Below are 26,872 nucleotides of genomic sequence, written 5' to 3'. Positions count from 1 at the left end.
TTGCCCAAGGCCACACTGTGGCAGGTGGTGAAGCAGGGGCTCATCTCCAAGCCCTGTCCCCACTCCAGCTGCAGCTGAATGTGGTGCTGCCCCTGGGGCTCTGATTCTGTTTGGGGCCACACTGGGCACCCGGGGGAGGTGTCCACACAAGCTGCCTCAGCTGTCCCAACCAGAGAGTCACTTGGTCTGTGCAACAGAGGGCAGCCACTGAAACCTCTGAGCGGATGCACTCTGCCAAGCATCCCACGGGGCCTCCAGTGTCCCTTGCTCTGTGACCACAGCCCAGGACCGGCAGGATTCACAGTACATTCTGACCACCAGGTCCAGGAAAGCTGACGGCCGCCTCTGTCCAGTTGATGGAAATCCTGGGACACGGCTCTGAGGTCCCACCTTGTGGACACAGTGCTGGACACTTGCTTTGGACTCATCCTTGCCTTAGGGAGATACCAGGAGGGAAGCCACTGTGTGCTGGGCCCTGTCCCTCCCACTCCTGTGTACTTCCACGCACTGGGAACGTTTCCATACCACGTAGACCCAAAGCCCGGGGATGCGTCCGGAAACTCAAGCAGACCTACCTCAGGTACATCCCAATAGCATAGGCGCACAGGAAGGAGTAGTCCAGGGCCCCGAGCAGCTGCTGATAGTTGTTCTTATCTACACAGATTGGAAAATCAACAGGAAATGCTCAGCATAGCTTAGTTTAGTTCTGGGGCAGTGCTACAAAATACAAAACAACTGTTCTCGAAATCTAAAGCCAGGGGTGCTCAGGAAGTAGGAGGGCTGGTTCTGAACACAGAAAGCTTGGTAGCCCAAATTGTGTTTAATTTTTTTGCAAAGAAAAATCAAGTGTCATATTTTCAAGTTATCCCTGAATATGCACCTTTTGGTTCAGACACGATCCCCACTGTTCCCGGAGGCAGGTGCCAGGTCACCTGGTGTTTGAATGTCCCTGGCTTGACCTCAGCCTCCCACACCAGGTCCCAGTGCTTTCTCTCTTCTTCCCATTCACTTCCAAGTGGGACAAATGCAAAATATAAAAGATCTTTAGGTTTCCTGAGCACTGGAGAACCGTATCAGGGTGGCAAGTGCTGTCAGCACAGACGTGGTGGCCACACTGTGATGACTGCTCTTTGCCAGGACAGGGCTGGCATGGAGACACACTCACACCTGAGAACAGCACTCAAATCAGCAAGGCCGGAGAGCTGCGACAGGCCAGGCCCAGGGGTACCTGGACAAACGGGCGGGCTGACGCTCAACTCACCAAACGGGGCCCAGCCGCAGTCGGTCTCGTTGTCCGGGAGCTGGCGAGGGGGCCTGTGGCCGGTGCTGCTGCTCTGGCCACTGAAGCTGGGCTCAGCCTCACCCCCAGCACAGTGCTTATGCAGCTCACCCTAGGGAGAAGGCAGCACAGAGCAGGGCTAGTGTCCTCAGAGGCTCGGCCTGGGCCGTCCCTCGTCCTAGGGCAACTGCCTCCTCAGGCAGAAATGAGGCCCACTGGGGAGGGGTCTGCAAGGGCCTCGGGAGCCGCTGTGGCGAGGCTCACTAGCAGTCCCACGCCTACACACACGTGTGACTAACGAGCACTCACACAGCCACCGAGGGGTCGGGGCTGAGGATGGCCTGCCATTCCCTTCACTGCCCACAAGGGAAGCAGCAGGTCCGTTTTGTCGGATGCAGACAACTGTACAACCACAAGAAAGAAGATGCCCCAGGCCGGGCCACATTAAGAAGCTCCCTCTGTATGATTCCATCTCTATGAAGAAAAGGCAGATGAGTGCTCAGGGCTGGCTGTGAGACTTGTGGTTCCCAGAGGAGGGTCAAGGAGACAGGGACAGGGGGCCTTCAGGGAGCTGGACGGGGCCGGATCCCTGACCTGGGTGCTGCACACCCAGATGCAGGCCAAGGTTTGTCAGCCAGACACCCAACACCTGTGTAGTTCACTATGGACAAATCATACCCCAGTTTTAAAATCATGCCTGGGTGAGGAGGCCACCAGTCCACCGTGGGGTCCTCAAGACCAGCAAGCAACCCTGGAGCCAAGGAGGGCGAGGTAGGGAGCTTGCCAAAGACTGACAGGGACAGCAGGTCACTCGCTATCCTGCTTCACGTCCCCCACTGCAGTCAGGCCGCTGCTCACTGGCTCAACAGTCACTGGGATGGTGATGGTGAGCACCACGGCTTAGCACGGCCCTCGGGCTGCAGACCCGGGGACAGGCAAGTGATGGTCAGGAGGCAGAGAGGGGACGTGGGCAGGGGCTTCCTGCCACATTCCCTAGAACAACCGTCACAGCTGGGGCCACCTGGTGGTGGGGAAACTGAGGAACAAGCAACTTGCTCTGTCACAGGTGGCCCCTCCTGGGTGGCCTCCACACTCTCTCCTGTCCTGTGGCTTCTTTAATAAGAGCTCAGATGAACCAGTCCATCAGGGGTGAGCAAGGGCAGGAAGGAGGGGTCCTTGTGGTCAGCGAAGTGTCCCTCAGAGGGACCTCAGTAAGCTGGAGCCTGAGAGGCAGGGGCTGACGTGGCATGGAAAGCTGGCTACACCGTGGGGCACCGCAGAGGGCAAGGGGCCACTCTGGTCACCAGTAGGTGGCAGCCAGAAGTCCTGTCCACCTCCTTCAGGAGGGAGCAGTCCCCTCTGAAAGGCAGCCCTTGCCCGCCATGGCCAGCCAGGCTGGACACCAGGTCCACAGCCTGCTTACCTGGGTACCAGTGACTGAGCCCTGGCAGGGTTCATGTGCACAGCTGCTCTGGGTAACATGCTCCGCCATCACCACTGGGCTGCCTGCCACTTAAACACTGCCCTAAAACCAGCCCAGAGCTCTGCTTCACACAGGCAATGTCGCTACCTCCAAACAGCTTTCCTTGTCCACATGGGCCTCCCCGTCCGGCTAATCCACGCTATCACCTGCCTGCCTGCTCTGGCCTTGGCTGCTTCCCCCTGGGCCACCTGCTGCACCCAGGGATCAGGATCAGGAGAGACCTGAGGGTTCCTGTACCTTCCTTTCCCCGTCCCTTCCCTGATTTCATACTGCTCTCTGCTCCTCCAGAAGTTGGGTGTCCCTGCCATCCTTCCCAGCCTCTTCTTACAGCAGCTGAGAAGCCCACCTGGCCACAGCCTGCAGGCTCTCCTGTCCAGCTCCCTGACAAAAGGACAGAAGGGCACACTGCCAGGACAAGGGGGAACTGTCTGCAGGGCTAACCTGAGGTGTCTGACGTAGCCTTAGGCAGAAGCAAGAAAATGGAATTCTGCAGACCACCGCTTGGTACACCATTTTCACCTATTCCTTCATCATGTAACGTTCTGGGGAGGACTACCCCCAGAAAATACAACAGAGTAGAAGTGATCTATTTATTCACAAGCCAGCAGAAAAAGCTTGCTGGCGCTGTCACCTGAGGAGCATGGCTTGACATCTGGTCAGGGGCACAGGCTACGTCTGCAGACAGGTAGCCGCTGTGGACCCCTGTGCCTGTCCTGCCCTGGGCGACCGCAGCTGCTCTCCCAGCTCTGGAGCTGGCATGACAGTGTCCGAGTCCCAGGGCTGCTGTAAAGACTGGTCATAGACAGACAGCACCTCTCTGTGTCACTGGCCCTTGACAGGGCCCAGGATCAGGCAGCTGTACCGGGGCTTTCAGTAGGTGTTCCCAGAATACCGTCCAAACACCCTGACGACTGGAGTTCTTCCACACACCACCACCGACAGGGGAAGGCTCCCAGTGCGCCTGCTGAGCTCAGAAAGCCATCTTGTGACCTGAACCTGCATCTGTGAATTCTAACAAACTTGAATGTGGTTCACGCATCTCTTGGAGTGTGGATTCCGGGCCTGTGAACTACCTGTTCATGCCCTCATCCACTGTTCCTCTGGGTTTCCTAATTCATACTCCTAAGACAAGCAGTCTTGTTCTTGGATTTTTGTTTTGTATTTATTACATTTAAATATGTAATCACCCATTTATTATTATGATTAGTTATAATTATTATCAAGATAGGGAGTGAAACTTTTTGTCCTGTAGATGAATACCCAGTTGTGCCAACACCAACACTAAGTAAGCTACGCTGAGCAGGCGTGGGGCTGGGGGGAGTGTGTGCTAATCCAGCATGGGGGCCTGGCTTCCATCCCCACACCCAAACCAGGTACATAAACACCTACACTTTTCTCATCACCTTCAAATACGCCATATTCTCTATTTTGTAGACCATTTTGTCTGTTTTCATGCAATATCTTAATAACTCAGCTGATATTTAAAAACATGTTAAGCTTTTTTACATTTTCATTTCAGCAAAACATGTTATCTTTTCCACACTTTCTTTAGTGATGACTTCCTAGACATCCTTTAAACTTTAAGATTTTATTCAATTAAAAAAATCCCTGCTGAAACGTCTCTTGGACTGCCTTCTGTTCAGACGTCAACCCAGGGAGACCCAGGGAGCTCAGGGTGCTAGAGAGTGAGCTTATGCCCAAAGACGTAGTGCGGCTTCTGACTTTTCAGACCTCCTGCTGTCCGTCTGACTCTGAATATTTTAAAGTTTTCTTCTCACAGCTCTTGTGTCGGTGGAGAGGGTTGGGCACACTCTAAGCAATGTCCCCATTTCTGCCTTTGTCCAGGGACCAGCAGCTTAGCTGTCTGAGAAGCTCCCTGCCAGGCCTTGGGGAAAAGGGTCCCCGAAAGGTCTCCGCTGGCAGGGGGGTGCAGACCTCACCTCCCTAGCAGCCTGGGTGGACACCTGCCTCAAGTCACAAGGCAGGATGCGGGTGGAGCAGCAGGAAAAGGGACAAGGGTCGTGTGTGACACCACCACGGTCCGAGCCCTGCTCACATCATCATTTTTATAGACACAGTTTTTAATCAGAGATAAACAAACTTAATCAGCAGTGATTACAGCCAAGTCTGAACCTGGCCTGAGAGGCCAATGAGTTAGAAACCATGAATCACTTTATCATCTACACGCCCTGCTGGCCAATTTCAAGTAAGCAGGGAAGTTCTGTTCATAACAACTCTAGAAATGCAAGCCTTCGATAATTATTCAAACTGTTCCTTGGGTCAACAGAATCCTTACTGCTTGCAGCTTCTCTGCTGTTATTTATAACATGAGCTAAAGCCTGTGAAACTTCACAAGGAGCGTAAAGTCCGAGTTACCATGTGGGGAGTGTATTTTTATCTATCTTAAAAGGCAAAGAAGCCCATAAGATTCAGCATACGGCCAACCCATACCCAGGTAGCCCCGTGGTGCCAAATCAGAAATTCTGGGTGTTAAAGAAAACCTGGCTGAGACACTGACCATACTGAGGTGATTAAATGTCCTGGAGACCCTGAGGCAGAGTGATTAAAGAGGGACCCGGAGTCAGGGCAGACACTGGTATTGCCTGAGTGAGCCCCAGCCCTGCAGGGAGGCCTGGCTTCCTGGGAAGGATTCTCACAGGATTGCTGTGAGGACCATGAACAGAGCACGTGAGCGCCCTGTCACAGCAGGGGGGCCCTCCGCTGCAGTTATTGCTCCTTGTGAAATACTGACCCGAGAGCCTGACACAAGACCCCTCCTCAGCAAGCCCTAGGAGCCTAGGAGGGGACACTCCTGCACACCAGAGTCAGGGTGGGGCCTGACAGGAGCTGGCAGAGTGGACATAAACCATGCTCACATCCCTTCCTGGCCAGACGGGGATGCTGGTGGCCATCGGATGGAGTCCAAGGGCCACTTCCTGACCTTGGGGCCCTCCACTGGCCCGCCCTGCCTTACATGCCCGAGAGGTGGGTGGCCTCAGGGTGATGCTGCATCCCTCCATCTGGTACTGGAGGCGGTCACTCCCCCACGATCCACCCAGACCTTCCCAGGTCAATCTCGAAGCCCTACAAGGGCCCCCTTGACCGTGCCTTCCAGCTCCGCTTGCTCACTCCCGCTGCAGGGGTCTCTTCCATTTTTGTAATCTGCTATTTTCTTGAGCTGTCCATGAATTTCTCTAACCAAAAGGACAAGAAGTAGCAGCGTTCAAACTTCCAGGGGCTGTTGCTGCTGAGGTGAGATTTTACTAAGGCCGTCGCCTCTTTTCTCATCTCTAGCTCTCCTGAAAACCATGTGCTTACAGGTCTGCGAATATCCCAGTCAGTCACTAGGCGGGTGCAGAAACTCCGACTCCCAAGGGTCTGGGGGAGCTGGAGAAGGTTTTGAGTCACTGAGCACCTGACATCTAGGTAAAGGCACTGGGGAGGGATGCAGACCTGCCACAGAAGTAGGGGCCTGGGGGCTGCCTCCCACTGCCCAGAGGACTTGCAGGGCAGCTGTCTGCCTGGCCCTGTGGGAGGGGAGGAAGCTGGCCACAAGGTTGCAGGGTCACAATCCTGAACCTGGTGCCTGCAGCTGCGGGAAGGTAAGCGAGGGGCCTTTGAGCTGCACATGGGCTATTGCCATGGCAGTTTCCTGGCTCCTTCTACAGCAAGAGTCAAAGGCCATCCAAGCTTGCAGATGGTCTGTGGGCAGGAGGAGGGACCGGTCATTATGGAGGAATGTCTGCTTTGGTCTTCCTCAGATCTACTGGGATACCTGTTCAACAACTTCCTGAGTCACAGAGAACCACCTCGGTGGGAGACTCAGGGCTGAAGCAATTTGGGAAACCACTTAGAACTAGATGTACTTGGAAAGAAAATTTGCATAAGATAAAGTAAATATTTAAATAATCTAGAAAATTCTGGAACTGCTAACTTATACAAGCATAATAACTCTAAAATTATAAAGCCTAGAAACATTTCAAAGGTCTAAATTTCTGAAAAGGGAATGTAGGGGCAAAAAACCAAAAATGCAGCAAAAAACCTATTTCTGACCATTTCTTTTCTCCCTGCCCACCGCGCGCCTCACCTCCCTCAAACTTCCTGAGTAGCTGGTTCCGCATGGAGAGTTTAGGCAGGATATGAAATGGAGTGATCTGGGTCGTTTCTTACCTTCACTATGCTGATGGGCTTTCGGGATAAGTGGAAACTGGCGTACAGCAGAAACGTCAGGACGAAAATGAAGGCCCTGTACCTGGAACAGAACACAGGCGGAGGAGGCGGGTGAGACGGCTGGGGGAGCCCGCCCTGCACGCCTCCTGCCCGGGATCAGCCGTTGGCCCTGCTCACGCATCACCGCAACAGCACGACCTAAAACAAATCCGCACGGCCACTTGTCTGCACTGAAACCATTTAAATGTCGTAAGAGGAGAAACCAGCTTTTCCCACCCTTACCCCCACCCCCCACGCCACTCTGGACAGCAGACGTGGGGCTGTCCCTGCATCGAGCGGTTCTCAGTGGACACCAAGGGGGGCTTCTGCACTGCACTCCAACTCCTGCTGACCCTGCCTGCCTGCAGGGGTCCTTGGGTGCCACAGGCCGAGGGCTCCGTGGCAGAAGACGGCCCAGCTTCAGAGGTCAACAGGTCCCAGGTTGTGACCAATTGGTCATAAGTCCGCGTTACCACCCCCTCCCCTCAGGTTCGGGTATCACTGCAGCACTTTGCGAGCCTCTGCCCGTTTGTCATGAAGCTATTACAAGGGATGCCGCTGGAAGAGACGCTGCGTAGGGGCAGGAGAGGGCGAGCTTCCATGCCCATACCACCCCGCAGCACCGTATGCAGCCACCTGGAGGCTTTGTTGGTCACGGCCGATTACATCACTGCTGCTGGCGATCAAGTGACCTGAGCCTCTCTCCTCCCGCAGGGGTTGTGATCCAAGTTTCAACCCTCTAATCACACAGTTGTCCCCTTGGCAACCTGTCCCCATCCTGAGAAGATCAGGAGCCCTCAGCCACCAGTCACCTCACTAGCAGACAAGAAGACATGGTTTCAGGATCCTGGAGCTGTATGCCACGGATCAGGGGCAGAGGCCAAATACCTATTTATTATTAGATCAAAATACCACATTTGTCAATTTAAAAAAAACTGTAACTAAAGAGAAATTTGGGACTCAGATGAAGAACAGAGTATTTGCAGAGCAGACGCGAAGGCGGGGTTGGTTAGTTTACAACATCGTTAGCTAGAAGGCCTTGGTGTCGCCTGCTGTCCCGGGCACTTCAGATCATGCTCATTTGAAGGCTGTTTAGTCTCGGCACCCCAGAGGCACATGGGCAAGGCCGACAGGACACTTGACTGACCTTCAGTAGGGAGAGGCAGCCACACCAGCCAGCTCTGAGGGCGGCCCGTGACAGAAAGACACTGGCCCGCAGCCCTGGCCAGGAGCAAGGGGCAAGGGCAGGCCTGGGCAGCGTGGGGGACAGAAGGAGGAAAGGAAGTGCAGTAAGAGGCGGAGGTTGAGTCCAGTCCACAGGCGGAACCCACCCAGGAAACGGCTTGCTGGGGAGGGAATGGCGGGAGGAACAGCATTTGACAGGAGGTGAGGCAAAGGGGCTCCGGCCAGGAAGCTGCTGCTGTGGGGTCAGGCACTGTCCACCTTGAGACCTGTCCTGCCTCTGGCCCAGAGAGGCCAATGGCTTCAATCGTGTGGCAACCATCGGAATCAACAATGACCTCATCCCTGCCCATGTCCCTGCCCACGGGGATGCTGGCATCATTATTCCTGCCACTCACCATGTTTGCCATGTGTGACTTGCTCCTCCAGGGAAGCTTTCTGTGAATCACACCCAGGATCCTAGAATTTGAGGGGTACCTGCCCCTCTGGCTACCAGAAAAATCAGAAGCCAGATAAGGGTTTCCTGATTAAAAAATAATAATGAAGACCTATGTCAGGTGGGAAAATGGCTGGTGGGACCTTGGGACTCTCCCCTGTAGCCTCGGAAACACGGCCTTGGGGAAAGGAGAAAACCAAACTGACTAGCACCGGCTCCTGACTGGAGAGTGCCCCACAGCTCTCCTTCCTCAGGGAAACACACCAACGGTTTCTCAAGGATCTCCCCCACAAGCCCGTCAATGACCAGATGAGAAGAAAGTAGACTCTAAACAATGAGTGTGTGGCTTACACTGGAGCCCAAAGCACAAGAGCCGTGCCTACAGTGCAGGGACTCACGGCAGAAGCCTGGTCTATGTCCTCCTGCCTGACCGCACCCCTGGGGCAGAGCACGGAAGTCTCTGGAGTCTCTGGCTGAAACCGCTCCACACGCACTGCCATGTGTGCCTCAGCTACCACGTGGGAAGGACCTGCTTCAGCCCACAGCTGGCCTGTGAGCCCCAAGGCGTCCCTGCCCCGCCCCCTTTCAAATCTCTGCAAGAAGCACAGAGTTCTCAGTTCCTCCAACACCTCGCAAGCCAGTGCAGGAGGAGAAAGCACAGATTCTCCTTGGAGCGCGTGGTGGGAGCGAGGGACCACAGATCTGTGCAACCTGACCGTGAACTCACAGGCTACAGACTGACAAGGCCTCTTGACCCAGCAGGTGGGCCGCCGGCTCAGGCCCTCCATCCACTACCCTGCACCCTGGAAATAACACCCTCACCCCTCAATGGGGTGATGGCTGGAGAGTGCCCAGCCCCAGCACGCACTGCGTTCTTGGCCTCTAGGGCTGTCAGGGATGAGACCTGGGGCCAGCTCTGTTGCTGCCCTGCTTCTCTAACCCTTCTGCAGATGGTGCCAGGCAGGTGGTATACAGGCTGAGGTGCCCCCCAGGAGGGGCCTGTCTGCCCCCTAAACACAGAGCTCTCCACACGGGGAAGCAACCCCACCTCGGAAACCAGGTTCTGTGGGGTAGAAATGAAGCACCGGATGAACGGCCCTGGGGGGTCCGTGGAGGGTCAACTGCAGGGCAGGTGGAACTCCCTGGAGACTGGGGAGGAAACCCTGGCTTCACGGCTGGTCAAGCCGCCCCACTTCCTCCGTTTCCAGATTCGTCCTTCCTCCCTGTCCTCCGCAGGATTTGGGGAGTGGGAAGAACCAGAGGTTTGGTTTCTCCTTCAAGAAGGTGTGACTGCAGCAGAGGCTCAGGCTGGTTCTTCCGATGCCATCTGGATATGGCCGGTCTCAGGGGAGCACACATGAGACTAAGCCAGGACAATGTGACTGAAGTCCCAGTGACCTCCTGAAGCCCTACTACATTCAGTATTTTATCTTCAGTTTTTAAAATAATGTATGAAGAGTTTGAAATGCTATTTATTTCCTTTTATCCATTCTTTGTGGAACTAAATAGTGTGCTTCAAAAACTCAGGTCATCTCACAACTTGGAATGCCACCTTATTCAGAGCGAGGGTCTCTGAGGATGTACTTAGCTTCGGTGGGGTCACACAGATGAGGGTGGGCTCCTCATCTGATGATGGGTGCCCTCAAAAGAAAGGAGATGGGGAGGGGGCCGTGTGACCACACAGGGGGGCAGTGGCCCACCTGGCTGCATGCCAGGAATGCTGGGAGCTGGAGGGGGCAGGGAGGGCCTCTTGACACTCCGACTTGGCAGCGGGCTCCAAGACTCTAGAGAGGACCGTCTGTGGCTTTAGGCAAAGGCAATCTTTTTACTTTGTTTTGGATCATATTTAGACTGAGGCAAACATGACCAAGAGTGAACACACCCCGTGCTCCTCACACCCAGCACCCCTCTCGGCCATCCCGATGACAGCATTTCAACAGAACCACAGCGATGTCTGGGCTAACCCCAAGTTCCTAGCCAGCAAGCAAGTCCCAACCATGCTCACCCAGGACAGAGGTGCACCTCCAGGGACCCCCAGGAGTGTCCTTGAGACCACATGCCCCCTAGAATACATCCATCTACTTCTGTACCCATCTACCTCCAGGAGTCCGCCCTGGGCCCGGTGCCAATCCATATCACCTCATCCCCTCCAGCTCCTGACCCCATCTCAGGGCTCCTTCTCCACCAGCAGGAAAGCTGCTCCCCTCGGTAGGATTTCTGCCCCAAACGCCTCATCTGAGTGTGACCCTGAGGAAGCACCAGACACGTCCAAAACGAGGAACGGGCCATACAACAAATGGTCTGAGTCCTTCAAGAGCATCTGGGTCGCAAAAAGAGAAAAGGCCAAGGGATGGTTCCAGAGAAAAGGAGATGAAACCCACAGGACAACTGAACACGGGCGTGATCCTGGTGGGAGCCCGAGGGGAGAAGTGGCAAAGGCATAATTGGACATTTGATATTGTGTTTCATGTGGACTGTGAATTAGATAATGTTATTTTATAGCTGCTACAATTCCCAACTTTGCTCTTCATGCTGAGGTTATATAAGAGAATTTCTTTTTCTTTTATTTTCTTTTTCAGTCCTGGGGACAGAACCCAGGGCCTTGCGCCCTTGCACAAGCGAGGCAAGTGCCCGCCTTGAGCTGCACCCCAGCCCAAGAAAACATGTTGCTCATTGGAAGTAGACATGGAAATATTTAGAAACCAGGGTCCGATCTCGGCAACTCTTAAGAGGGCTAGAACACGCAGTGTGTGTGACACCCTATCTACCTCTGCCCGCACACACAGGGAAGAAGCCAAATGGCAACATCTGGGATCCATATGAGTCCTATAGTTCTTTGTAACATTCTTAGAATGTCCTAAGAATGCAACTTAGAATTCAAAGAACGTAAGTTCTGGGGGTTTGAAGTTACATCGAAGCAAAGTTACAAAACAAAGAAGCTAAACACTAAGTATTTGAAGATGGTGGCTCGAGTCCCAGTACATATAAAATAAGTCAGCCAGGGAAGTGACCCCCAGGTATTTTCAAATCACACCTGAGAGAGTCTGCGGCTGCTCCACCGGCCAGCAGGGCCTGGGACACTGCAGAGGGTGCGGGAGAACAGGTCCAGAACAGGCCGCGGTGAGGAGCATCATTTTGAGCAGAAGATAGTTGAGCTCCTGAAACCTCTTTTTTTTTTTGCTAAAAGCAGAGTCCCCCAAACCAACGCAGAAGAACTCCACTGTAGCAAGCCCTCCCCAGGGAGCGGCGGGAAGGTCAGTGCTCACCACGGAAGAGCAGCCTCCCCCACCAGAAGCAGGCATGCCCACCCACCTGCCCTGGCTCTCTCAGCGGCCCACTTATCTTTCCATAAAACCATTTGTTTTCTCATCTGTGCCTCCCCTCCCCCTTCCCTTATGTAAGATGATAATAAGCCCCCGATTTTAAATGCCCCTCTGAGCACACTTTCCTATAACCTCCCCTCCACTGATTCTGTCCCCTCTCTCATTCATCTGTCCTTGTTAGCCCCCAGCACTCATGGTAAAAAGGTAGGAGACTGATGGTTCTTCCTCTGGACACGGATCTGCAGGGGAGGCTGGCAGGGGAGGCTGGAGGACAGACAACAGCCAACTCCGACCTGCCACCTGCTTCCTGGGAGCCACTGTGAGGAGCGGCCTCAGAGCTGGCAAGGGGGATGCTCTTGGAACACAGAGTGGCACTCGGTCTGCCAGGAGCTGTGTGGATTTGTGTTCTCTGAAAGCTCGGCTCCAGCCAGCCCACCCTTCTGGGCTCAGGGTCGCCGTGCTCAGTCCACCCATAGCCATTTCACAGTCTGGCTGGTTGTCAGTGGCTATTTTCTGTAGGGACCGAGATGTTAAAGAAACATTGAAGACTGCCAAGGAGCCCAGTGCCATCTGTTGACACCAGTACCAAAGGCGAAGGATACCTCTCAGGGCTCTGGGCCACTGCTTCCAAGGCCAGCAGCAACTCAACCGCTAAAGAAGAAACCAGTCACCCATGCGCTAACATGGAACAAAGTCACCCACCACCGGAGGCCCCCACCCACCCACACACCGCGTCACATGCACCCAGCAGGACTCACCACTGATCCCTGGAGAAGGAGATGATGAAGCGGATGCCGGCAGGGAGTCGAGCCATTTACAGTGTCCCTGACCTTGGAGCTTTGGTCACGGAAGAAGATGCTTCATCAATAGGCTGTAGATCCTGGCTGCAGACCCCGTCTTCACCCACCCAGCCTGGAAGTAGAGGTGCAGGGTGCCCGGGGTCCTGGTTTCCTCCCCGCTTCTCTCCAGAGGGGGGTGGCACTCTGAGGAGAGAGCAAGAGGTATTCAAGTCTGGGGTTCTGACCATGGCACCTGGGTGACCACACAGATATAGGGCAGTGCTACCCAGTCTGGATTACAACTGGACTTTTGGTACAAGAGGAAGTCCCAAGCTGGGCACGCCAGTAATCCCAGCGGTTTGGGAGGCTGAGATAGGAGGATCGTGAGTTCAAAGCCAGCCTTAGCAATTTAATGAGGCCCTAAGCAGCTCAGTGAGACCCTGTCTCTAAATAAATACAAAATAGGGCTGGGGATGTGGCTCAGTGGTCGGGTGCCCCTGAGTTCAGTCCCCCGTACCAAAAAAGGAAAAAAAAAAAAAAAAGAGGAAGTCCCACTCTGAGGGCTACTGGCTGGAAATAGAGCACCCGAGGAGGCGGTCTGTGCAAAGGCCATGGAAATGAATTTCACAAGATGCTCTCATGGTGTACCAAAAGGAGCGGTAGTGCTCACTCCATCTGCAACTCTGCTGGAGGTCAACCCTGCACTCTCAGCCAGCACACCACGCAGGCCAACCACGATGTTCACAAGAAACCCAGTGTGCGCCCACTGGTTCCATCATGTGCCCCATTTTCAGAGTACGGCAGGGCACAAGGCTTGCTCAGTTCCATCCACTGTGGACAAGGCCACCTTTGAGCCATGGAGACAGAGAAGACTGTGGGCTGGACAAAATGGCAGAGCTAATCCATCACTTAACTGTGGCTTTGAAATTTCAATCAAAACCCACGGGAGTGTGGTGGTTGTGAACTCCACCCCATATCTACCTCTGCATTAAGTGAGGCTGGAAAGTTGTCCCCCTCTGAAGGTGGAGCTGAAGGAAAACAATACAGGAAGGGATGGGGGAGGCCCGTGAGTGGATAAGAGGCCTGGCCACCAAGACTGGTCTCCTGTGGCAAAGCCAAGCTCCAGGCTTGTAGGGCTGTCACTCCGTCTTTCAAAACAGGATAGTTCCCCACATTCACTCTCTCCTTTCTCCAGAGCAAGCTTTCAAAAAATGCTCATCCTAGGGCTGGGGCTGGGGCTCAGTGGTAGAGCACTTGCTTAGCATGTGTGAGGCCCTGGGTTCAATCCCCAGCACCACATAAAAGTAAATAAACAAAATAAAGGTATTGTGTCCATTTACAACTAAAAACATTTTTTTAAAATGCACATTCTAGGCTGGGGACATGACTCAGTGATAGCTCAGTCCCCAGCACAGCAGACAACCAAAGAATCACACATTCCTGGATTTTTCTTTATCACAGTTTACAAAGCAATTCAAATGCTTTGCAGACCATTCATCCTGAAGTCTCACTCCCCTGTCTCCCCTCTGCCTAGGAGAACGGCACCCTTCCCCAGGGCTGCCGAGGACCTTAGCAGGTATGACTCATTCATCACACCAGGAAACCTTCCACCACTGCCCTGGGGCTGCCTGAACCCAGCCAGTCTTTTAACTTTCTGCTCTCTTACCTTCTCCACCCCAAAATGGGGCTGATGGCCTGACCACTCCTACAGCATTAGAAAAACAAAAAGATAATCCCCAGAAGCCTTTGACACAGAGCCTGTGGTATGCAGTTCCTGCTCAATTATCACCAGCCAGGGCGATTTGGGCTGAACCCCAGAGAAGATGGGGGTTGCAGGTGAAGGCCCTGCTCCCATTTCCCACCTCAAAATAAGCACTCAGATTCATGCTGAAGCCAGGCAGGGTGTCGCGTACCTGTAATCCCCATTACTCTGCCAGCCTAAGCAACCATCCATGAAAGACTACATCTCAAAACAAAACAAACACCTCACATTGAATGAATGACTGCAAATCTTTAAAACTGCTTTTGTTCAAATCTTTAGATTGAAATGATATTTTGCTAAAATTTTGCTCAAAATGAGTGCGCCCCTGTTTGAGACTGGGAGAAACTATTTTAAATCGATGACTTTATAGTAAAGGATTTGATTTCAGTTGTACAGTGCCTGGAAATGGATGGTCAGAGTCAAATTCTTCCTCCACCAAATGCTTCTACATGCATGTATGTCTGAAAATATGCTACTGTCAACTGCATCAATTCAGCAATATACCTCTACTCTGCCTGTAGGGTCTTTAACAACAGAGAACCAGAAGGCACTGAAACATAGGCAGGAAAATGAAGCTCCTTGATTCCTTGTTATGGGTTCTTCCCCTTGTGAGATGGGTGGAAACAAAGTGCTACACATTCTCACAGTGAGCTCACTTAGAGGTGTACACAAGTGGGGATTTGACACCTGGAGGGCGCTGGCCTGTGCAGCACCCACTGAAGCCCAGTTTCCCGGATGGGCGGCTCCAGGACCAAGTAGGTCATGAAGGTGACATGCCCTCACAGAGCCCAAGGCCACCCGGAAGAAGAGTCAGGGCACTCACTTCACAGGGAGAAAAAAACGAGGAAAGGAGGCACCAAGCCTGGGTGGCTCAACACTGTGGGACAAATTCCAGGTCACCCTGTTTGCCTTAGGTACCTCCTCCCTCCACTGTGCTTCCTCCTGCCCATGCCCTGCAGAGGGCCCCCTAGGGAGCACCTTGCAAGTGGCACTCTGGTCTTGGCACACAGCCTAAATACATCAAAAGTTTTAAAAAATCACTCTTCCTGGAATTTACCAGAAAAGGATCTGATTGCAGTTTCATTGCACCGTCCAAGACAGCAACTTAGCAAACGTCCCAACACTGTTTCCACTAAAACCCAGAAGGAGCATGGCTTAGACTTATTCCTAAAGAGCCTAGTCAAAGGCTCCTCAAAATCGATGAGCAGAGGGGAAAACACACCCGAGAGCCCCCCACAGTCCCTCCCCTCAGAGGCTGCCCTCTGGGTCTCTTGCTGAGACAGATGAGGAGGCTGAAAGTGAGTAATAGCAAGAACAATGTTGAAAGGGTCTTTCCAGGGCACCGTCCCATGGTCACACTTAGTCTCCACAGTCTCAGATATTTCAAATCATTTACGTAGTTGAAAAATTTTAAGACTGGGTCTCATTGCAAGAGCAAACATGAATGGGGAACAAGGCATCCCCCCAAAAAAGTTTAATGCATTTTTCTTTTTTAAAAAATCAAGAGAGAGAATACAAAACTCCCTCTCCAGGGCAAGCACTCTCCAAGCTTTAAGGAAATGATCACCATCACTCTTCCTGGGCTCCAGGACAACTAGGAATTTGAATTCTGTCCACTCCACGAGACGCCTCTACCCCAATGGGCAGACATCCCTCACTTGGGCTGTAAGTGCAGCCCCAAGACCAGGTGCTGGGACAGGACATTTAGAGCCTAGGTTTTGTAGCATAGAGAATACCAGGCCATGAATAAAGAAAGAGTGGGGGAAATCGAGTATATTTACCAGCTCACAACTTGACACAATTTAAGTTCCAGGACACGCAGACAGCAGCTTCCCGGCAGTGAGCTCAGGAGACCCGGGAAAGGCAGGCTTCGAATCCCTCCTCTAGCATGGAAACCTGGGGGTGAGGGAGGGGCTTCCAGGATCCTAAATTCTAATGCAGATCCGTAGACAGCACCTCCTCCGAACTGGGCTCAGGGCGTGGGCCGCCAGGGCTGAAGGTTGGTGGCCAGCGGCCCGCGAACTTTCTGCCGTTTTAAGCCCTCTATAATAAGCAGAAGGTCGCTGTCACTCGGGTTGGCCAGGAGGCTCCGGGCTCCGGGAACAGCCGCTCAGCAGACCAGCAAGCCGAAGGCCCAGGTGCTGGTTCCGAGCTTACCCGAGGGCTTTTCGTCCGGCTCCTCCCCACACAATACAACTGCCGGTCCGGGAGGAGGTGAAGGCAGCCGGCACGCCCACGTCCCCATCGCGCGGCAGACAATGCGCGGGTCTCCTCCAGTCGGCTCCCTAGCCCCCCAGCTGTCACGGCGGCGGCGGGGATGGGGAAGGACCCGGCAGGACAGCTTGGCGAACCCCTGCCAGGGGCTTCAGCGAGTGGCTGCCGGGCCAAGACCGCGCCCTCTGCCTCCACTTTCCCGGAATAGCAGCGTCACCAAGCAGCAGACGCCTGGCCTGGTCGCCTAGGGACACTCTTCTAGATCCCTGACTTCAAAGACTTTCCGCAACGAAAAGAGCTTGAGGCCGCCCGCCCTCCAAATAAAGCAAACCTCCAGGAAGAAGGCGGCGAGAGCCGAGCCCGCAGCGCGCGGCCGGAAGCGCGGCCCCGGGCGCAGGTGCGCGGCGGCCGGCAGGTGCGGCCGGGGAGGGTCGGGCCGCAGCGCCTCCCGCGCGGCCGCTTCCCACCTGCGCCGGGGAGGCCCGGGCCCCGCACCGCCCGCCGCGGGCGCTTCCTGCTCGCGACTTCCTGCGGCGCGCAGAGGCCCCGCGCCCTTTCGCTTTCCCCGGCCGCGGGGCGCCGGCCCGGGCCGCGGCTCCTCCCTCTCCCGCCCTCTGGGACCCCGGCCCCGAGCGCAGGGTCCCAGACCGCCCTGGGGACGCAGGCGGGGGCGCCCCCGCGCGGAGTGGCGCTGCCCGGCGGCCGTCCCGCGTCCCCACACCTGCCGCGCGCCCTCCCGGCCGCCGGGCGCACCGGCACTTACGGGTTGGCTACCCCCGCCCCCCGCCGACCCGAGCTTCCGCGGGCCTCAGCACCGCCGGCCCTTTGTCCTTAGGGCCGCTTTTAGGCTTCTAGGCAACGGCGGCGAGGAAGGACCGGACTCCCACAGAGCCCCGGCACTAAAGAGGGTCTTTCTTGGCCTTCTGGCTTTTGTTCCTATTGTCTTATCGCGACACAATAAGTCACATCGGATCATGAAGATTAGCATCCCACAGAGTAAAAGCGGGCACACGGAAATGGCTACGTGGAACTAACATGGATCACACCTGGAAGTGTGACACTTAGCAGCCAGCGGAGAAGCCCACGTGTAGAGCAATGGGTGGGGTGCCCTGGTAGAAGCTTCCATTTCATCCCGGAACGACTGTTCTCCAAACTGCGCTTGCCTCTGGCCAAAACGGGGCCCTGGACAGCTGAGTAGGGGGTCTGATTATGTCCTAGGGAAACCCTGTACAACACGGATGGCATCCAAGCCCAGCCCAGAGACTCCCTGGGAAAGCAAACTGGGGCGGGAAGCAAACTTTCCAGGAAGATGCCGGCCACCTGATCTCAGGCCTGGCTGTAAAATCCAGACTCACCAGCCCTGCCCAGGCACCCTGAGGCTGTTTCCTGAGACTTGTCTGGAGGAGGCTGCACAGTATACCCTCAGGACTTGCTCTGTCTGAGGAATGCTGTGCTATCCCTTGCTGTTTGCAGAGTTGGGTAGCGTATTTAGGCTTTTAAGAAGACTTCTGCACTCAGGAAGAAAATGTGCCCAGCTTATAGCTGCTCTTGAGCCAGCTTCAGAAAGCCTTTTGGCCAATATCCCACAAGGAAGGCAGCCCAGGGCTCCAGTTTTCTCTCTCCCTTTGGCTAGGTCTCTTTCTCTCTCTCCCAGTTCTCCTTCCTTACTCCATTCCTAGTGGGCACCAAACCAGCCCAACCTGACTCTCATGTCTCTTTCAAGTCATCTCCCCACTCCTGGCACAGGTCACTGGCTCTGATCAGGGCTTCTCCCGTGCTAGCCCTGAGGCTGGCCACAGGACTGGGAGGCACCGAAAAGCAAGACCCCTGAAAGCCAAATGTGATCTTGTCTATCTAATTAACAACCCTCCAGCTATTCCACACCCAGGACGGCCTGAAACCACTTCTGCAGCTGACTCTTGCTCAAAGCTCTTCAGATCCCAAAGCCTGGGCTTTTCACACTTTCATGTTTCTGCTCTGGCCCTCCCGATGCCAGCTTCTCCTCCACCCAGTCGAAACACTGAGCAAACCTCATGGATTGGTATTAGTTTCTCATAAATCTATCTCCTGCCCCTAGAAGGGCCTGGGGAGATGCCTGGCGTCCCTCCTGGGTCAGAGGCACTCATCCATGATCGCTAACCACATGAATGCCATGTGACCCAGGACAGGTTGTCCTGAGGTTGTCACATCTTCCTTCAGAAAAAAATGACCCTAGTTGCCTGGCACACTGGAACCAGAGGGGAACTGAAGGCCCATGCAGAATATTGGCTGAAAATATTAACCTTATGATCCAATAAAGATTAAATGTTAATAAACATCAAATTTTATATTAATCTTTTATGTGATTGTAAGCAGCATATAAAATATATTTAAAGGAGATGGCGTGTGCAAAACTTCCAAATAACACATTTTATATTTGGTGATGAAGACGTGTGAGTGTCCCCATGACCATGTCAGGTTTCATGCTTGAAAGGTATATACAAGCTCAAGACCACTGGGAGGGCCTCATCATTGAGTCAGTTTTTGCTTTTTAAAAGTTTTTCTGATGTAAAACTAACAAATAAAAGTTGTATACATTTACGGTGTACATGAGGTTGCTGTTAAGAAACAATCACCATAAGCTAAGAAACAACCCCATAAACCAGCTGATGGGATATACCCATGGCTTCACAGTTCTTTTCTTTTTCTTTTCTTTTTTTTTTTTTTTTTTGCGGTGAGAACGCTGAAGGTCGCACATTTCAAGTGTGCAGTCGGGTACCACCCAGTCCCTGAATTAAATCTGTGCTGCTTGACTGCTCCCTCTCCATTGTCCCCATGTCCTGACCCTGGTGAACCTCACTCTGCTCTCTGCTCCCAGGAGTTTGATGTTTTTAGATTTCCTGTAGAAGTGAGATTAGTAGTCTTTATGCTTTTTCTGTGGTGACTTATTGTCCTTCACATTCATCTACCTTGTCGACAATGACAAGATTTCCCTTTCCCCCCCATAAGGCTGGATAGTAATCCATCCAGATTTCCTTTATGAATTGCCCTCTGAGTACTCTTTTTGCTGTATCCCAGAAGTTGCGGTGTGCTGTTTTCATGTTCACTTGTTTCGAGAGTTTTGTTCTTTTTTTAAACTTCCCTTTGATTTCTTCTCTGACCCATTGGTTGATGGAGGGTGTAGTATTTATTTTCCAATTTTTACTCTACTATTGATTTCCATCGTGGTTGGAAAAGATATTTTGGTAAGATTTCCATCTTAAATTTGCTAAGACTTGTTTTGTAACCTAACATGATCTATTGTAGAAAATGTTCTCTGTATACTGGAAAAGAATATGTATTCTGCCGCTGGTGATGGAATGTTCTGTATGTCTGCTAGGTTCACTTGGCCTAGTGCTGTGTCCTTGGCTTCTGTCTGGATGTCTATCCGGTGTTGAAAGACTCTTGCCATTATTTTGTTGCTATTTATCTCTCTCTTGGATTCTGTTAATATTTGCTTTATAATTTGGGTGTTTTGATATTTACAATTATATCCTCTTGATTCAATAATCCCTTTATCATTTTATAATGACCTTCTTTGTCTCTTATGAGTTCTTTTTTAAAGAATTCAACCTTTATTTATTTATTTTTGGTGGTGCTGGGAATTAAACGCAGGGCCTTGTGCATGCTAGGCAAACACTCTACCAACTGAGCTAGATACCCAGCCCCCAACTTTTATTTTTACACACTTGTTTTTATGTGGTACTGAGGATCAAACCCAGGGCCTCATCTGTGCTGGGTGAGTGCTCTACCACTGAGCTGCAACCTCAGCCCTGACAGTTTTTTTTTTTTAAACATTAAATGTTTTATATTGAAGAACAAACAACAACAAAAAAAGAGCTAAAATATAGGTCCCATGGTGATGAACTGCCACAGCTTTTGTCTTGGAAAATCTTCATTTCTCTAGAACATTCTTGCTGAGGATAATGGTCTTGACCAGCAGGGTCTTTCTCCTTCAGAATTTTAATTATATATCGTCCTACCCCGGCCTGGCTTGTGAGGCTTTTTCTAGGAAATATGTTCGATAATCTTATGTATGTAATCTTTCCTGTGTGTAACAAATTGCTTTTCTTTTGCTGCTTTCAAAAATGTCTCTGCCTCTGACTTTGAAGAATTTGATCATGTGTCTTGGTGGAAGTTACTTGATATTCTGTCTATTTGGGGTTCTATAGTACTTATGGATCTGAATGTACATTTCCATCTCTAGATTTTGTTAGTTTTCTGTCATAATTTTCTTAAATAAGCGCTATGCCCCTTATCTATCTCTGTTCTTCCTGGGGGTCACAGCACACCTATCTTGGTCGGCTTGATAATGACTTCAGTCCCATAGATTTTCTTCAGTATTTTAACCCCCAAACACGGTGAGCGTGCCATGCAGGTGAGGAGCACAAGCCTCAGAAGGGCCACGACAAGGCCAATGGCAAGCCGGGTCTGATGGGAACAGCAGCCGCCCTGCGGGCAGCCCGAGAACACTGGGCTTCAGACCTTGAGAAAATGCCTGGTGCTAAGAGAGCATTGAAGCATTAAAGACCATTAGGGAGAGAAGGAAAGGAAAATCAGGACCTGGCTACTTAATGTGCAGAAGAGGGACCCATTTTATCTTCCCAGATCAAGAAGCAAGAGTTCTAGCAGTGTGGTGCACTAATTGTTGAATAAAGATGATGCACATTCAGTCCCTGATGTTATTGGTAATGAACAGGATGAAAGGCCTCCCGTGATGAAGCATGCTCCATATTGCAGGCGTCATACTAGGCAGTGGGTACAGAGCTGGCAAGAGGCTCTATGCAGAGGAGCTATCTCCCAATCCAGCAACATGACTGGGTATGGAGAAGCAGGCCTGCCCAGTCCCAGATGGCCCAGACAGGAGAGTGTCCACACCCCTAGCCTCATGCCATACCACCCCTGGTAGTACTCTTGATTCGCACCCCAGCTGATTCACAGGTGAAAGTGCTATTTCCCTCCAAAGGACTGTCCTCGTTGATAAGAAGGACATAGGTGATGGCATGAACAACATTCACACAGTCAACCCAAGTGGGATAGATCTATGGTCCCACTGGGTCAGGGAAAGTGTCAGGCGACGTGAAAGAGCCAGCTCTCACCTCCAAAACAAGATGTGCACATCTACAAGCACACATAAAACTGTAGCGTAACCTGTGCCATCTAGAAGCATGTAGGGAAGAGAAGCAAGGGCAAAAGAGTGGAAAGTGGTTGGGGAATGAGATGGGGGCATTAAAGGGTGAAGTCAAATATTTGCTGTGATATTTGAGATTTTGATTTTTGAACCATATGTATTTAAAAAAATAAAAATAAACACTAATGTAAAATAACTGTTGGGTTTTTAGATGGAGAATTTTAGCACTAATACCTAAGTTAGGGACATATTTTAGAGACAGGAGTGTTGCAAGTGTCCTGAAATAATGAGGAGTCAGTCACATTACAACGGTGGCTTTGCTAAGCTACTTATAAGATAGGTAGGGCAGATTTTCTGGTTTCTAAGACCCTTTGGCAATGTCTTCCAGAAGACTACCTTGTGTTTGCTCTGCAGTGTGGTGAAGTCGTGTCACAAGAGCACCCCAGGGCTTCTGGAAGTACCTGGCTCCTCACTGAAGTGGGGTGTGTACAAAGGATTGATCACATTCAGGGGCTTAATGCTTCCTTTGGTGAAGAATCCTCTGAGCTCAAACTCCATGCCAGGACGACTTGTGGCCTGAACCTATCTGCTGTAATGCTCTTCAGTTTTAGCCTATAGGTAGTATGAGATTAGGGACATGGAAATAGAAAATGACTGGTCAATTAAGAAGCCATTATTGCAGCTGAACTAGTGCATGTGACCACAATAATAATGTAGAACAGTTTTTTTTTTTTTTTAAATCACTGAGCCAGATCCCTAGTCCTTTTGATTTTGTATTTCAAGTCAGGGCCTCACTAAGTTGCTGAGGTTGGCTTTGAACTTGAGATCCTCCTGCCTCAGCCTCCTGAGTTGCTGGGATTACAGGCCTGCACCAGGATGCCTAGCCAAGTTGAACAATTTTTATGAGTTTTATGAGTTGAACAATTTTTATACTGGGGTTTGAACCCAGGGGTGCTTAGCCACTGAGCCACATCCCCAGCCCTTTTTAAAATATTTTATTTAGAGACAAGCTCTCGCTGAGTTGCTAAGTGCCTTGCTCATCTCCTGAGGCTGGCTTTGAACTCTATCCTCTTGCCTCAGCTTCCCGAGTTCCTGGGGTGACAGGCAGGTGCCACTGCACACAGCTTTTATGAGGTTTTTGAAAAAGGCCCCTATTCTTCAGTTCAACTGGGGAGCCACGTGGGCCTCTCTGATGACTTCCACTTTATATAGCATGCACACAGCCTGGTGGGAGAACGCCATCACTCGTGACCTTCTCCCCACACCTGAGAGCCTGTCAACCTGGAGTCTGGGAGAGGGTGACTCGGACGGTGAAGCCAGACTCTGAGCTTAGCCTGTTGACCCTGCCCTACTCACTAGTGTGAGCCTACGCCGATGACCTGGGCACTCATGAGTCATGGGAAGTTTGGGGCCACTTACTTTTAATTCCTATGACTGTCACCATTAGTTTTCATCCTTACAACTGAAATCCTTTCTAAAAATAGACTGTTACAATTCAATAATAGATCAACTTATTGAATAGAATGTATTTTCTTTAATATCACTTAAGATTACCTTTTTGAGCCTAGCATACATAAAGCCTTAGGTTTGAGCCTCAGCAACACACACACACACACAAAGATGATCTTTTTGAACATCAGTTATGATCCAGTGTATAGTGATCTAGCAAAAAAAAAAAAAAATACAGGATTTGGAATTTAAAGTTGCAGGTTCAAATTCAGACTCCAGACTTAGTATTCTGGGACCCTGGGAAAGTCACCGACTCTCCTAAGCAGCAGTTTTCCTGCTGTGGCCTCCTGGGCTTGCTGGGAGGAGAAGTGAGCTTCGAAGTGTCTTTACCTGTTTCATTCTTCAGCGAGTCCTTGCCACCTGAGCCTGCCCAACTCACCAGGGACTCTCCATAAATATTTGTTATTGAACCAACAGTCACCAGGGTGCTATGGGAACTGTGAATCACTTATAAACGCTTGTGACACTCTAGTAACTGCAAAGTGCAGCAAACTAATAGAAAAATGTGATCTAATGCACAATTTGCAGCTGGGGGAGGGAGGGAACTACCAAGTCCCTTTTATCGGCTTCTTTTATTGATTTGCCATTTCTCCTTGAAAATAGAGTCAGAGACACCCCACCACAGTCTGTAGCATTAATCCTGTAAGGCTGGGTTAGCTGGCGTAAAGTCAAGTCTGCCTGCCACGTTCCACGATTCCTTCACAGCTATCCTTCCGATGGCGAGTGAAGGAGCGCCTATGGGAGCACACAGCAAGACCACCTTAGGTTGAGAAGTACTGACGCTGAGCCAGGCCTGGACGCAGCACCCACTCTCACCAGCACACCCAAGGCAGAGGTCCCCTCCTGCTCGCAGCCACGGCTGCCCAGCTCCAGCACTGACCATCACTGAGAACAATCCTTAACTCTGGGCCCCAGCTTCTCTAATGCAGGGTCACTCGGGGCTTCATCTGTGAGACCCTGTTCCTGTCACAAAGATAAATATGATAGGTCCCCGTTCTCTAGGGACTCACAATCGTGTTGATAACAAGTCTACAGTGGGCCCCAAATCCCATAATGTAGAGATCCCCCCAAGTCTATAATGTGAAAAATTTTCAAGTTTTAAATAAAAAAAAAAAAAACAAAACAAAAACTTAAGCACTTTAAGATTAAAAAGAACATGTCTTTTTGAACTGTTATTTTCAGGAATAAATATTTTGCACATATTAAGGCAACTAATCAAAGGAATACACTGGTGAATCACAATTATCCTAAATGAGATAATCTTGCCTTGTTTAACAAATGCATGTTTTTACACTTGAATTTGTGTTTGCTTGGGAAACTCTTCTATGTTCTCTGAACTGAAAGCTTGTCCTTTGTGTCATAAATAGCACTAAGTTGTTACTGTATTACCCGGATGTGGTTGCCAGGGGCTCAGTGTGGCCCGAGAAGATATCAGTCAGGTTCTCTTTTTGGCACAGGAGCTCAGAGCTCAGATGGTGAGCTCTCAGGAAACCTGAAACTACCAGCCCAGTTTAGAACCATCCCCGCTCTCTTCTTTGTACAGGGAGAGGGAAATGACTGGTTTAGCACTCTCGACGACTGTTTGGTCTACAACTGCTTAGAGGCTTGTCCTAGCAATTAGGTCTCTAAGAAAGAAACCTGGAGAAAGAAAGATGATTCAAACAAGCAGGTAGGCTGCAGCCCCAGGAGGAGGGGAGCAGCAGTACACAGCTGCGGAAGTGCTTTTGGTTGTCGCCTGAGACATGAATGAATGAAATAAAGAGAAAAGACTCTTGAGATAATGTTTTCTTAAAAGTAATATGGAATATAATTTCCTTAAGTAACATTCTTCAAATTTCTATTGAACTTTTTCATTCATTCTTATGTGCAATGCTGAGTCAAAATGATTCTGGTATATCCTTAGAGTGAAACACTAGTCTTTTAAGAAACTTTGGTGACTTTTGACATGTTCTAAGTAAAGGCCCATGACGATGGTGAGGGATAAGCGGGCATTCCCACTTCCCTGAGTGCGTTCAGTAATTCTGAATGATGTGAGCATCTGCTATGGGCCAGGCTTTAGGCTAACTGTGGAGTGCAGCCCTTAAACCTGGAGGTGTAAAAAGAGGCTGACCCGGAAACAGACCATGGCAACTTAGGGAGCACAACAGAGCCCAGCCGGAAGCAGGGCAAGCAGAGCTGGACGCAGCCAGGATAGGCATGCCCAGGAAGCTTCCAGATGGCCAGGTATTAAGGTGAGGACATGCTCACCAGGTAGAGAGACAGGGAACTGCATTTCAGAAAGAGGCAGAATCTATGAGGAGAGCTGGAGAAAGTGACATAAATAATTAGCAGCAGTTAACCACAGATGGAGAATAAGCATTGTTCTCAAAATGATCAAGGAAAGACAAACTAACTCATAGGAGAGGCTTCTTTACCTGTCTAATTTTCAAAGAAGAAATGTAACTCACAGGGGGCCTGGGAGCAGGGAGCCGAGCACTGGGTGCTGGTGCCCGGCCACACCAGGAAGCCTGTGGTCCTCTGCACTCAGTCTTGCTGTTCCTCCCACTGGCCCAGTCACCCACCCCAGCTCTGTTCAGCTGGCTTCTTTACAGGTGCATGGGGATGTGGACAAAGATGCAGGCAGGTAGGGGCTCAAGTGACTTCATCCCTCTGTCCACCCAGGCACCTGAGCAGTGGTCTCTGTGTTCACGGCACACTTTGCCATGTCACCAGCGTGTGTGAACAGGTATCCTTTTGTATGCATCACGTGTGACAGAAGACTTAAGCAAGCACATTACTTTTCTACAGAAACACACTAACTCTCTAGAGGTATTCCAGGGCACTTTGATCCTCTGTAGTCTTATCCGATCCTCAGGGCCCTCCTGTAAATTGGGCCGGGTAAGCCTTATTTGGGAAAACAGTGCACAGTGGCTCAGTTTGCCTGCTCCTCCCTGCCCTTTTCTCAGGGGACCCGACTCATCCTGAGGCCGGGAAGGTGCGCCATCGCTGCAGAACCAAGTGGGGGTGCTGTATGTAGTAGGTGCTGTCTGTAGTGCTGTAGGCCAGGGATATGGACCAGACTCCATTTTACCCTGTCTCATAAGAAACGCTTCTCCCGTGGGAACACCCAACCTCTGAACCTACTAATAGTTGGTTAGCATAACATGTTTGGCAACACAAAATGGCAATCCTTACACAATGTAAAGTTGTCCTCTTTTTGGTTCCCATTTTTCTTGGCAATGTACCCTGTCAGAAATTGATTATCTAGACATTAGTAACATCCTTTAACTTGCACTCAGCTAGGGTCATTTGACCCACTTCCCTTCTGTTATGACTGTGGAAGTCCCGTGGGCAATACCAATGTGCCCCCCGCAGTGTTTCGCTAACGGCTCAGCTCAGCTTCTGTACCCCTGCTTGCTTGCTTGCTGCTATGCCTACCTGGACGCAGTTTTTGTTTTTAAATACCCTGAAATGCTCAGGCTCGGGGCTGTTCCTTGCAGAGACAGTTATGGGTCCTGCAGGGAGCAGTTAAATAAAGGCTGTCTAAATAAAGACTCTCCAATTCGGA

The 26,872-nt window shown here is 51.3% G+C and overlaps 1 protein-coding gene across 1 annotated transcript in view; it reads right to left on the bottom strand.

The window, feature by feature from the left end:
- Positions 1-17,053, bottom strand: part of Slc37a1 (solute carrier family 37 member 1) — a 49,228-nt gene extending 32,175 nt beyond the window's left edge. The window contains exons 1-5 of the mRNA XM_026410081.2: positions 16,235-17,053; positions 12,671-12,895; positions 6,933-7,014; positions 1,262-1,391; positions 576-654 (exon numbers count right to left, since the gene is read on the bottom strand). Coding sequence (XP_026265866.2) covers positions 576-654; positions 1,262-1,391; positions 6,933-7,014; positions 12,671-12,726 — 347 coding nt within the window. The 5' untranslated portion in view covers positions 12,727-12,895; positions 16,235-17,053. The remainder of the gene's footprint in view (positions 1-575; positions 655-1,261; positions 1,392-6,932; positions 7,015-12,670; positions 12,896-16,234) is intronic.
- Positions 17,054-26,872: the final 9,819 nt, after the last annotated feature.

This window comes from Urocitellus parryii, chromosome 2 (assembly GCF_045843805.1).
Source record: "Urocitellus parryii isolate mUroPar1 chromosome 2, mUroPar1.hap1, whole genome shotgun sequence".
Taxonomy (NCBI): Eukaryota; Metazoa; Chordata; class Mammalia; order Rodentia; family Sciuridae; genus Urocitellus; species Urocitellus parryii.
The sequence above is the reverse complement of the archived record's forward strand: the minus strand, read 5'-3'. Positions and strand labels throughout refer to the sequence as shown.